The following is a 13,860-nucleotide window of genomic DNA, read 5'->3' on the forward strand; positions in this document are numbered from 1 at the left end:
TGCATATGCTCGGCAGGTAAGATGTCAATGCCAAAAGGGGTCTTGAATTAAGCTCACAACCAGCACATCTTCTACCATCAGTGTCAAAGTCATATGGAACAAGATTCGAAAGGTCAGTTGGCAATATCCTTCTGTCACCCTCTCAATCTTGCTCTCTGATGGCCAGGAAATAGCTGATATCTGTAGCATCACTGACACTCTAGGTAAAAGATTTTGCCGGGTATCTAGCACTTCTGCTTCATCCTCCATCTTCTTAGCCATCAAGACTCGGGGAGAGCGACCACCTCTTTACACTGTTGAAACTCAAACTGTCCCTTCATTAGTCTGGCAATACATCAATCGGACCTGATGATGTACACTACAAGATGCTGCACCATCTATCTCCTGCTTCTTATGCTATTTTTCTTATTGTTTATAACCAGATCTGAATACCTTTCTCTAATTCTGAGAAGGATCCCAAGACTCCTTCAAACTATTATCCAATAGCTTTGATGAGCTCTCTCTATAAGACCTAAGAGAGTATGGTTAATGCTCATCTTGTTTGGTTCTTTGAATCAAACAACCTCCTCTTGCTCATCTGGTGTGGGTTCCGATGACAGTGCTCCACCATAGACCACCTGTTTTGACTTGAAGTATCAATCAGAGAAGTCTTTCTCAAACAACGACATCTTGTATCAATATTCTTTGACATTGAGAAGGCTTACAATACTACATGGATGTATGGCACTTTGCGAGACCTCCATTTATATGGGTTACATGGTCATTTGCTAATTTTTAAAAAAAATTTTTAATGGACAGGTGATTCGAAGTTCGTGTGAATTTGACATTTTCCTGTTCTTTTCCATGGGAACTTGGAGTTTATCAGGGCTGTGTTTTGAGTGTCACACTTTGCAGTATAAAGATATATTAATCCATCACTGAACAACTCTCTCTTACTGTTGCAAATGAGCTCTATGTCAACTACTTTCAAATCTGATGTCAGTCGTTGAACGTGAGGTATATTGAGCGGCAGCTACAGACTCCCCTCAATTGTTTACTGAAGTGGACCACAGCAAATGGTTTTAACTTCTCTCTCTCTAAAATTGCTTGTGTGCACTTTTGCCACTAACAGGATATTCACCCTGATCCTGAACTTGTATCGGTGAAGTTGTGTTATCTGTGGTCCCTGAGACAAAGTTCCTGGGGCTTATTTTTGTCTGTAAGTTGACCTTTATACCACACATCAAGTAGCTACTAGTCAGATGTTCAAGAGCACTGAACAGCTTCCTTGTCCTGTGTTCCACCACTTGGTGAGTGGATTGATGTTCTATGCTAAAGATGTATTGTGCTCTTATTTGATCAAAACTAGACTATGTTTCACTGGTTTATAGCTCTGCCAGGACCTCAACCTCGAAGATGCTGGACTTCATTCATCATCAGGGACTTTGGCTGTGCACACAGTCCAGAGCTTATACACAGAGTCTCATGAACCTCCTCTACATCTCTGCCCTTTGCAACTGTCTTTATTGTATGCTTCGAAGCTTTGATCCTTAGGACAGCATTCCACTTGGGGTTGTGTTTTCCTTCCTCAGTGGGGCATGCTTTTTCAGAAATGATGATCTGCCATTGTTCCTTTTGACCTTCATATTGAGGTGAACTTGGATGAATTGGGTCTGCTCTTGGATAACACTGCTGTATTATAACAATTCCCAAATGTGACCTTTCTTTAAGTCATCTGAGAAAAGCAGATACTCCTGATTGGAATAACTGTCTGTACTAATTTGAGCTTTAGTTTTTTTGTCTTGTAGAATGTTTTACAAAAATAATTTGGTTTGATTTATGATTTACTTTTATTATTTGTGTAATTTTTTAATTATTGATTTACAGACAAGAAAAGAAATTTTGGAAATGCTATTCACTTCTGCAAAGAATTAAGAACTATTATTTATCACCACTGTCAAAAATATTTGGCTGAGTGTCAAGTCTTGAACAGAACATTTACTAAACATCTTTTCATGTGTATTACACCAATCTATGATACAATCAGAATTATATCACAGTAGCCCTCTAGCAGTAGGAGGGTGACACGCCTAGTCACTATAATCTTTTTGAGCACATTGTGTATCACAAATGACTCCTTTTTTTCTTTCTTGCTTCTTGATGTAAATGTTCTATTTTCTCTTCACTATTATTAGATATTTTGTATTTTGCTTAGTACTTTAAGCTAAGAACCTAACTGACTTGTTATCTCTTGATTGTACTCAAGTACGAGATAAGTTCCATGTTCCAGAAAAATATTTATTAGTTTCATGGATTATATAGACCATGAATTTGTGTTCCCATGTTTCTGACGCCTCACTAGGTCCTGATATTCTTAAGCTAGAGTCATCTACTACAGTGGTGATTGATATCATTTTGAATGTCAGTGACAATTTTGACCAGCTGTTCCCGCTACTTGCTTTTTGTTTCTGGTTCCTTTCTTATTGACAAGAAGTAAGTAATACCATTTTTGTTCTTTCCTGATTTTTTCACACAGGCATGTTTTTTTTCTTTCTCTAGGTTTTTAATTTTTTTGCTACTTCTTGAGTTACCTTGTTGCATGAACCTTCTTTATCTTCTCCCTTTATTCTGGTAATCATGGTTTTACCAAAACGTTTTTATCTCACCTTCATACCAACTACCAGTTCCCTCAGACCTAGAGACATTTATTCTATGGTGTATGGTTAAGACTATTCTTCATTCCTTGAGACTCAGTCCCTTGAGTCTCTTCTTCCAGGGCCTGGCATGGCCAGGTGGTTAAAGCACTTGTAATATGATGGTTGTGGATTCGAATCTCCATCACACCAAACACGCTCACCCTTTCAGCCATTGGGATATTATAATGTGATGATCAGTCCCACTATTCATTGGTAAAAGAGCAATCCAAGAGCTGGTGGTGGGTGGTGATGACTAGCTGCCTTCCCTCTACTCTTACACTGCTAAATTAGAGATGGCTAGCACAGATAGCCCTTGAGTAGCTTTGAGTGAAATCCAAACCAAGCCTCTTCTTCTAATTTCAGGATTGCCCCTTTCTCCTTTTCTCTCTTTCTTTATCTGCTTCTCTCTATTCCTTTTACTTTCTCAGCTCCTATTTTGACTGCTCATGTTTCACAACCTTTCAGAAACTACATTGTGAACTTGTCATATTCATAGAAGAAATTCTAATTTACTTGTTCTTTGCCATGACCTCTATTCTTCTGTTTTTTTTTTACCATTAATAAATGTCTCATTTAATTTGATTTCTTTGTTTCATGGATTTGCTTGGATGGGACAGTCTACTTTGAGGAATTTGCATCTTAGAGACCTCCATGTTGCACTTTTCCTTCAAGATAAGACAGGTCATTAGAAGTCATCTTTCTTTACACTGGTTTCCCTCTTTTCTCATACCAGTAGTTGCTAACTGGTCTTAAGTCTTGTGTACCCCTTGGTGTGGATTCCTGTATGTGATGAGGGGACCTCCCAGGGAAGGTTCTGTTCTTTCAGTTTACCTCCTTTGGGACCTAAACATCCACCCACATGTTTGCCATGCATGGCAACCCGTGAAGGGGAGGAGAGGATCCTGGTGGTTGAGGAGTCCAACCCTGACATACCACTTTGGCCTTGAATTCCTGTAGGTGGGTGGCCTTGGGGTGGCCCCTTGGGTCAATCAGCTGGTCCACTCGGGCGAGGGTCAACCAAGTACCATTGTTGGATGTTCTCAACAGGTGTTGTAGACATTATATCTGATGCTGGTGTTTGGGTTTAGTGCTCATGAAACCCTGGCATTGCTGTTGTGTCCTTGTTTGACATTGTAGTGCATCTCCTTGTAGAGCTCCATGGTGGGTGGGGTCAGTGGGCATCAAAATTTCCCTTTCTTTATTATGGATATTCCAATTAAAAATCTTAATAAAATAGTGAAAACAGTCTATAGGTAAATGACCACGTCTTGAAGATTCTGAGCAGCAATCCTCACCATCTGTACCACCTGTTGTACCTCATTTTCTTATATTGCACTCACTTTCAGACAAACCTTTAGGACAAATGTCTCCCTTTTTTTTAATAACGGACTAGAGGAACTTGCTAGCTCTCCAAAGTCAGTAAAATGTTCTGATCTGGTGACATATTGGTGGAAACATCCACATCTCAACACAGTGAACTCCTGTTGCATTCAAAGGCAATTGGGGATATACCTATAGAGGTTACATTTCATGCTAATTTGAATTCATCACGAGGAGTTAGTGTTGAGATGGATTTGAAGAACATCCCAGAGTCAGAGATTCTTGCTGGTTTCTCCACCCAAGGAGTTTCTGCAGTGAGGTGTATCTCCACTTGCAAAGATGGAATTATGGTGCCAACCAATGCCCTCATTCTGACATTCACTTCAACGTCTGCCTGATACCATTGAGGCAGGTTATCTTAATTGCAGAGTAGGGCCATACATTCCAAACCATCTCCGATGTTTCCAGTGTCAACAGTTCGGTCACTCGAAGATGTCATGTCGTGGTTCCTTGATGTGTGCTTGTTGCAGTGGCAAGGACCATAATGCTTATGAGTGTGAAACGGACCCTCGTTGCATCAATTGCAGTGGCTCTCACCCATCCTACTTTCATTCTAAATTGTCCTAAATTGTTAGAAGAAAAAGAGGTGCAGCATTTGAAAAGGTGTCATAACATTACCTGTCCTGAGGCTCGAAAATAGATGTCCACCACCTCATCTCATACATATGTTGCTGCACTTCATTCCACAGCTACTGTGGAAGTGCAGACAGATCTCTCTGTGCCTCCTAAAGAATCGTTCTCCAAACAAATAAAAAGTCTTTTGTCCTTCATGGTTTAAAAGGTCATGTGAAAAAAATTAGGACACCCAATAGAAGCCTGTGTATTTTTTTAACATGTTTGGATATATAGATATTTAATCAATATTTTAACAATACTGAGAGATTATAGGAATATAACTAAAGAATTAAAACTGAAGAAAAGACTTTTCAAGATCTTCTGTAAATGTAATTCTACAAAAATGCATATGCTAACTGAGGAAAAAGTTAGGACACCCCCACATTTATCTCCACTTAAAATGGCTCAACTCACACACAGGTGTATCACACCAAGTGCATATGATTAGAAGATTGTTACTCAGCATTTTGAATGAGGCTTGTCCTATTTAAACCTCAGACATTTAGTTTGGTGTGCTCCTGACTGTTGCAGTGAGAGTGAGCACCATGATGAGAGCAAAAGAGCTGTCTGAGGCCTTCAGAAAGAAAATTGTATTAGCTATTTAGTCTGGTAAAGGATTGAAAAAGATCCCAAAAGATTTTGAAATCAGCCATTCTGCTGTCTAGAAAATTGTCAACAAGTTGAGGGCTTTCAAAACAACTGCCAACATGCCCAGGTCTGGTGGTCCAAGCAAGTTCACCCTAAGAACAGACCACAAGATGCTAAAAGAGGTCTCCAATTACCTTAACATGTCATCACGGGACCTACAGCAGGCTCTGGCTACTGTTGATGTGAAAGTGCATGCCTCTACAATCAGAAAGAGACTGCACAAGTTTAACTTGCATGGGAGGTATGGAAGGAGGAAACCCTTGCCCTCTAAGAGAAACATCAAGGCCAGATTGAAGTTTGCCAGAGAGAATGTAGACAAAGACCAGGACTTTTGGAATAATGTTCTTTGGACAGATGAGTTCAAAATTGAATTATTTGGACACCAGAACAGAGGACATGTTTGGCATAAACCAAATACAGCATTCCAGGAAAAGAACCCCATACCATCTGTGAAGCATGGAGGTGGAAGTGTCATGGTTTGTTGTTGCTTTGCTGCAGCAGGACCTGGACAACTCACAATCGTAGAATCCACTATGAATTCTACTGTGTATCAGAGGGTGCTTGAGGATCATGTGAGACCATCTGTACGAAAATTAAAGCTGAAGCAGAACTGGACCCTGCAACATGACAATGATCCAAAACATACCAGTAAATCCACCAAGGACTGGCTGAAAACTAAGAAATGGAGAGTTCTGGAATGGCCGAGTCAAAGCTCAGATCTTAATCCCATTGAGATGCTGTGGGGTGACTTGAAATGGGCTGTACATGCAAAAAACCTCTCAAACATCTTACAGCTGATAGAATTCTGCATTGAGGAGTGGGGCAAACTTTCTTCAGATCGATGTCAGAGACTGGTAGATGGTTACAAGAAGCATTTCACTGCAGTTATTTCAGCCAAAGAGGGTAACACTAGCTATTAGGGGTATGGTGTCCTAAATATGAATTGGGTCTGTCGTTGGATAACGTTGCAGAATCTACTGGTCAGCCCATCCCATCATGGCTTATTACAGTCCCCAAATGTGACCTTTCTTTAAGTAATCTGAGAAAAGCAGATACTCCCAATTGGAAGTACAGTATTTTATTTTCTTAACGTCTTTCAAACAATATTTCCATTCCAATTTATATGGATGGTTCCAAATCAGGTGACTCTGTGGGCTCTGCCATGGTTTGTTGTGGTCTGGTGGTTGCACACAAAATCCCCTCTACAGCTTCTGTGTTCACTGCTGAACTGTACTCCATTTCTCTTGCCATGGATCATATTGAAGCTAAGCAGTACTCCAACTGCCCTGTTTATACTTACTCGCTTAGTTCTCTACTGGCCCTGGAATAGCTTCACATCGGTTCACATCCTGTTCTCGCAGATATTCAAAAACCAACTGGACTATTTTTCTTTAACATCTACTTCTATCCAGTTTTTCTGGATACCGGGCCACGTTGGTATTATTCACGTGAACGAGCTTTTCAACACTGCAGCTAAGTCTATCTGCTCTGGCACTATTACCACTGTGCCTGTCCCATACATGGACTATGGTCCTGTTTTCAAGGCTCGGCTCCATGCCAGCTGGCAGTCAACTTGGAGTGAGCAATGCAAAAACACGCTTTTCCAAATAAAACCCTATATTGGATTTTGGCCGTCTTGTTCCCATATAAGGATCGGAAAGAGGAAGTTGTTCTAACTAGACTACGCATTGGTCACAGTTTTTTAACTCATTGTTTTCTTTTATCTGGAACTGATGCACCAGTGTGTAGTTTGTGTAACACTCAGATCACAATAAATCACATTTTACTTTCTTGTCATTGTTATGATTCATAACGACGGCACCATTTTAAGCGTGTTCTGTCCCAAGGTTTGCCCATAACGTTAGACAGTATTATTATTGGTGATGGTGACACTGTCTATCTTAGTAATGTTTTTAGTTTTTTAAGGGCCATTAACCTTTTCAGTGCCATTTAAGTTTTTTTTTAATGTATGCATTACACCTTTTTTTAATGTGATTTCCTTTTAAGGATCAAAGTCCAATTAGAAAATGGCCATAACGTGAAATAACTCGAAACCAGGATTACAAAGGCCAACTTCAGGTGACTAACACTGCTGTTTGAGCTACCTGTTAGTCATCCTGGCGAGTTATTATTAAAATTTTGCTACAAGTCTTTTAAAACTTTTATTACTTTACTTTCTGAAAATGGCCATAAAGTCAAATAACTTGGAATCAGGACTGGAAAGGGCCAACTTCAAGTGACTGACGGTGGTTTTTGTACTCACCTGTTAGTCTTCTTGGAGAGTTATGATAATTACTATTATGCTACAGAAAGTCCTTTACAATTTGTATTACTGTAGTTTTTCTCGTGACGTTGTAGACTATATGTAAACATTGATTTTATGCTATTTATGTTTTTTAAACTTTGTTTTGTTTTATTTTAATTTCCTTTTATGAATTTTACTAAATTTACTTTAATTTTAAATTTTTACTGGATGTTTGGCTCAGATAGCCTACCTGCTTTGTGCCATAAAACACTACATCAACCAACCAACCAACCTTCCCTGAGAGAGACCTTGTCATTTTCCTCCTGGTTTTTCTCTCACCATTTGACCTACTTCAATTGTAATAGATGTAGTAAAAAATAAGTTGTTGATTTTTTTTACTTTTTTCATCTTGTGTAATCAATCATTTTATTGTTTCTACATATCTGTATATTGATGACAATGGTACCTACCAAATGTCTGGTATTGCCAAACATGGAATATATCTCATGAAATCCACAGTTGGGGATAAGTGTTAAGCCTATCTGCCCCTAATCTGTTCCACTTGTTGAGATGTGGTTTTCCTGCAATACTGTTTTGGCAAAATATACAATTTATCTTTCAAGTTATACTTCAAGAAAAACAAAAGATCAGTACTGGCTATGGTCCTCCCCTTACATTGAGCTCATGAATGATATACCTGTTCTCTGTAACAAGTTGCACAATATATCAGTGAGGAACATTATACAAATGATACAGTTCCTGTTTGGTCCACTCACTTCTGTGGTGTTCTTCCCTCTGTGGCTTCTTTCTACCCATTTGTTTTAGTAGAATAGAAAACCCTTGCTTCTCTTGTTCCAAGAAGTCAATGTGGAGAGTTCCCCTTCAGGTTGGTGTAATTTCACCAACATGAAATCAAGTGGATGCATCTCTTGATTGGAAGTATGGCTTTTGTGTTTACCTGATTCTGTAGTACAAACCATTTCTACACTAAGAACCAAACAGATATGGGTTAGGTGAGCTGACTGGGTCTTAGATTCTTCTCAGGGTGTAGGTGTGGGATTATTCAACCCTACACCTGCTCATTCTGTTATTTCATTTAAGTATTTGACTTGTCCTATGTGGCTTGACTTGCTGCTATAATGACACTACATGTATGTTTTGCTGATCTTGCTTGATATGTGCAATTACAGTGTTGTGCAAAAGTTTTAGGATAAGACAACCTAACCTGAAATATGTAATTACAATACTGTGTAAAAATGTTAGGACAAGATCAAAAATTAGATTTAAGGCTACTGCTTCTATATTTTCTGTTTTCAAATTTACCAGTCATGGTCTCATGATCTAGGGTGTATTTGGCAGTGTTTGGGAAGCATTTGAGATATGCAGCAATTTCTTGGAGAGTCAAAGTAGCATCATTTAAAGCTTTTATGTGAACTCTCTGCTTTACTGACAATCCTCTACAATTTGGCTGTGGTATGACAGCAAAACTTAATATATAGTGTTCAATACTGTTTTTATCAAGGTTTGTTTCTGTTTAGTGCTTTTAAAATTAATTCTTTTAACATATACCAGCACAACATGCTACCTCTTTCCTAGTTTATTTCTATGTAGTCAAGACACTGCATGGAGTACCATGACAGTTATTTCAGACCCAAAATTTGATCATTATGTGACATGCCCTTGATAAAAGTGTGTGGAAATTTAAAAGAATTACAAGTATTCTCACCCTGGCTGATTCAATTGTCAACAGGGATCAATGAAGCATTACTTTAGTGTTGAAATTGGCATTCTGTTATGACATGGAAGAATTAGCCACAATAAAATGGAAGAAATGACAGAATGTCTTCTTGTCCTAATGCTTTTGAACAGTACTGCAAGTTAAGCAGTCTTTATATTTCTTACACTTATGCAGCTCTTTAGCACCATGCAGAAGATTGTTCTAACAGTTCCTTTTACTCTATCACCTCTATTAGGTAAAGAGTATCCCATGAATGAGATGGGTGCAGTTTCTCACTGAGTAACACCTTACTAGCCCCCACCTCAGTGAATAATACACTGTATCATTCAATTTAATATTCTGCCTCTTCCTTTTCTATTTTCAAATTTACCTTTCTTAGTCTCATGATATAAAGTGTACTTGGCAGCATTTGGGGAGCTTTTTAGGTCTGCAGCAATTTCTCAGAGAGTCAAACCAGCATTGTAAAAGCTTTTATGTGAATTTTCTGCTCTACTGACAATTCTTTACAATCTGACAGTGGCATGACAACAAAACTTAATATATAGTTTTAAATACTGTTTTTATCAAGGTTCATTTGTGGAGTGCTATTAACTGATTTCTTCTAGCACATATCGGTACCATATGCTAGCTTCTTTCAATATAGTTAACACACTGTGTGGAGTACCACGAGAGTTAATTTTGACACTAAATTTGATCAGTATGTTCATTCAAACAATAAATATACACATTATCAGTTTGGGGTTTTTACCAATACTTCTCCTTTTATTGATGGATCTTCACCAAATCTGGCAGGAAGGTTTCTTGGGTCCAGAAGGAAATAAATGCAAATTTGTGTTTTTACGCTTCGAGTTTTGCAATTTTTATGAGTGTTTTTACGGTTATATAGTACGGTGCAAAAGCGCTAGGATAAAGTTAAAAGTTAGACTTCAGGATAATTTCAAAAACAATGGAAGGTAAATCACAGGTGAAACATTAATATGTCATTAATATTCATATTTAGTACAACAGAAACTCAGTAGAAGTGCTTGAGTTCAGCAAGCAGTTAATATTTTGTGTATTTCCTTTTGCTTTAATGACTGCAGGTAATCTTTCAGGCATTTTTGTAACATATTTAATCAAAGCGTTTTTGGGGTTCTCATTTCAAATGTCTCTAATATAGTGACAATTTTATTTAGAAGTAATATTTGATCTATCAAATCTTAAATCTGCTCAACTGGTTTAAGATTGTGTTCTGTGGGGGCCATTGCGTCATTTGAATGACTCCAGCAGCTTTTTTTTTTAGCTAAATAATCTTGCGTAAGTTGGACGAGTGTTGGAGTCATTACCTACTTAATAGTAGAATGCTTTACAAATAATACGTAAACCACTGAGTATACCATGATGGATTAGTAACTGATGGTGCTTGCACTGGTATAATATTCTATCTGTTTTGCAAATATCTTCTGTCACTTCACAAAAAAAAAACCCACCCCCAAACCACCACACTACCTTCCTCATGCATTTAGGTAAATATCTTTCACCTTTCTTCCGTCAGACGCACAACCTACGCTTTAAACCAAATATTTAAAACTTGAATTCATCTGTCCACAACACTCTTTTCTAATCACAAACAGTCCAATTTTTTGTACTTTTTACCAAATTTCAGTCTCTTGACAATATTTGGAGATTGAGGTAAAGGTATTTTTAACTTTCACATGACTAATTATTCCATTCTTGTTGAGACTTCTTGATACAGTAGGTCTGGAGAATTTTTTTATTTAGTATATGATCGTTTATCTCATGCTTGATATCAGTGGCAGTCTTGCTTCTGTATTAAAGGATGCATAAACGAAGATACATCAGTATCACTGAGTTTAGGTGTTCTGTCTGTTTATTTCCAATTTTCAAACTTACCTGTCTCAGTTTCATGATCTAGACTGTACGAGACAATTTTCGGGAAGCATTTTAAGTCTGTAGCAATTTGTAGGAGAGTCCAACCAGCATTATATAAAGCTTTTATATGAACTCTCCGTTCTACTGACAATTCTCTACAATTTGGTTATGGTAAGAGTACGAAACTTAATATATAGTGTTCAATACTGCTTATATCAAGGTTTATTTGAATGTTGTGTTTTTAAATTGAATTCGTTTAACATATAACAGCACAACATGCTACCTCTTTCCTAGTTTATTTCCACGTAGTCATTATATTCATTCAAGCAGGACCCTTATGACATGCCCTTGATAAAAGAGTGTGGAAAGTATTACAAGTATTCTCACCCTGGCTGATTTAATTGTCAACAGGGATCAATGAAGCATTACTTTAGTGTTGAAATTTACATTCTGTTATGACATGGAAGAATTAGCCACAATAAAATGGAAAAAATGACAGAATATCCTCTTGTTCTAATGCTTTTGCACAGTATTGTAAGTTAGGCAGTCTTTATATTTCTTACACTTATGCAGCTCTTTAGCACCGTGCGGGAGAATTTTCTGACAGTAACCTTTACTCTAGCATCTGTATTAGGTAAAGAGATGGATGAGATGGATGCAGTCTTTCACTGAGTAATGCCTTATTAGACCCTGCATTAATGGATAAGCACTGTACAAGTTATTCCTTTCTATCACTATATGTCATGAAAAAGTTAACATGTTTTAATTGAAGTGCATTTCAGAATGATTCTCATCACTTTGTAGAACAATCCACCCTTTGCCCCCACTTCTGATGTGTTTGTTTTACCTTGTCAAGAAAAATATTTAAAACACAATGTGCTCAAAGCAAATACTTAGTTTTAAGTATATGTGTTTTGCTTATACTGGTGAAGGGTTATGGACTTGTGTAGTGTATATTCATACAGGTAAATATGGGTGATTTATTGAAAAATTAGTGTACATGGAAAAATCTTTTTATCAGTTGTACAGAGTAATAGCTTTCAGTTCTGTGAATATCAGTATGAAATATAATTTTGATTTGGAAAATTGCTAATGTTACTGGGTTAGTTAAAAATAATTTGTCTTAATTTGATATTTGTGTTTGTAGGAATGTGTGGAAAATTTTAATGACCTGAATGTCCAGGGAGGTGTTGAAAATTATCCTGTTTCTGAATTTGAAGAAAGCAATGAAGATAATATCGACAGTTATCCAATTCTGAAAATGAAGGAATTTATCTTTAACATTACTTTAGATCCAGGGGAGTTTGATTCCTTGATTGAGTCTTTGGTTGATATGCTTAGATCATCAGTTTCAGAAGAAGAGACAATGCGTGTTATTGCAGACATTATATTTGATCAAGTATGTCCAACATTTATTATTGATTATTGAATCCATTTCTTATTTAACCATGTATGTGGTTACAAAAGTGAAATGTGATTTTATAAAATATTTAGATATTTTAAATTTTTAATATTTGTACTAATAAAGGAAAATGTTTAATTGTATATTAAAAATTAAAATACTTCTATTAAGTTTAATTTTGTTAAAAGATAAAATATTATAAATAAGTTGTATTCAGAATTTGTGGTACTTTTCTGCTTTATTCTTTGTGTATAAAGGTGTAATAAAAATATTTTTAATTGTAAAGACAAGTAGGGATTGATATATGTGTAGTCTATCTAGCTACAGTAATATACAAAAGTACAAACAGTATTGAAACAAGAAAATGAAAGCTACAGAAACTGAGTTTAAGGTTTTAAAACTTTTATCCGTACTTTAACTTGATTTAGATAATAATGGTGATTTAACGAAGTAGGATAAAATTTTAATTTTCATTAACTCAGTTTTTGTAGCTTTGACTTTGTTGTATCAATACTTTTCGTAGCATTAAAACTTTCTATATTACTATTACTATATATAGACCCATACTTGTCTTTAAAAAATTTTCAATACTTTGTTTCCTTTTTATTAGTTATATTTTTGTGCACCAACAGTATCAATGTAGGATGCTTGTATATTCACTTTAGTGCTATTACTCATTGGGATCTTTATCTGCTACCTTGAATCCTTACTATAAGTCTAAATTAGCACATTACCTGTTTTGTATATACACACATACATATCTATATGGAATATAGTATCCTTTTTGGTACCAGATTGGATTCAAACTGAAGAGTTCTGTTGAAGAATCAGAGTGATATCTGGAATGTCACTTACTTAATTTGACAAACAAAAATTTGTTGAAATAGTGAAATTTTTTTTGCTTCATAAACACGTATATTGTGAATTGTGTGATTTTATAAATACAGTAAGCTTTAATTTTGCTCAGCCAATATTTAGAAAGAGTCATTGTTAATATTCAGATATTTTATAGGTTGTTTTAAGTGGATGATTTTTATGGCTGTTATTTTGTTTTATCACATTCCTTACTGCTGGGTACTATCCAACTTAGTGATATGTATGCATGGATTATTTAGAATCTTATTTTCACTGTCTGACCAACAATTTTGTATGAAAAACAGTGAATACCATAAATGGTAGGAATAGTTGTTTTTGTGCTCACAAAATGTGCGAGATTCCAGAACCAGTTGATATGATCTCATTTTTTGGTAATTTCCATTATGTATAATATTTTTTTACAAAGTCA

The 13,860-nt window shown here is 36.5% G+C and overlaps 1 protein-coding gene across 4 annotated transcripts in view; it reads left to right on the forward strand.

The window, feature by feature from the left end:
* LOC143223366 (polyadenylate-binding protein-interacting protein 1-like) overlaps window positions 1-13,860 on the forward strand; it is a 59,406-nt gene that overhangs the window by 10,043 nt on the left and 35,503 nt on the right. For all 4 annotated transcript variants that reach the window (XR_013012881.1, XR_013012882.1, XM_076451265.1 and 1 more), the window contains exon 3: window positions 12,321-12,572. Coding sequence is in view for 2 of the 4 variants with exons in the window: in XM_076451265.1 (XP_076307380.1) it covers window positions 12,321-12,572 (252 nt within the window). In the remaining 2 variants the exon portion in view is untranslated. The remainder of the gene's footprint in view (window positions 1-12,320; window positions 12,573-13,860) is intronic.

Source organism: Tachypleus tridentatus, chromosome 8, assembly GCF_004210375.1.
Source record: "Tachypleus tridentatus isolate NWPU-2018 chromosome 8, ASM421037v1, whole genome shotgun sequence".
Classification (NCBI taxonomy): domain Eukaryota; kingdom Metazoa; phylum Arthropoda; class Merostomata; order Xiphosura; family Limulidae; genus Tachypleus; species Tachypleus tridentatus.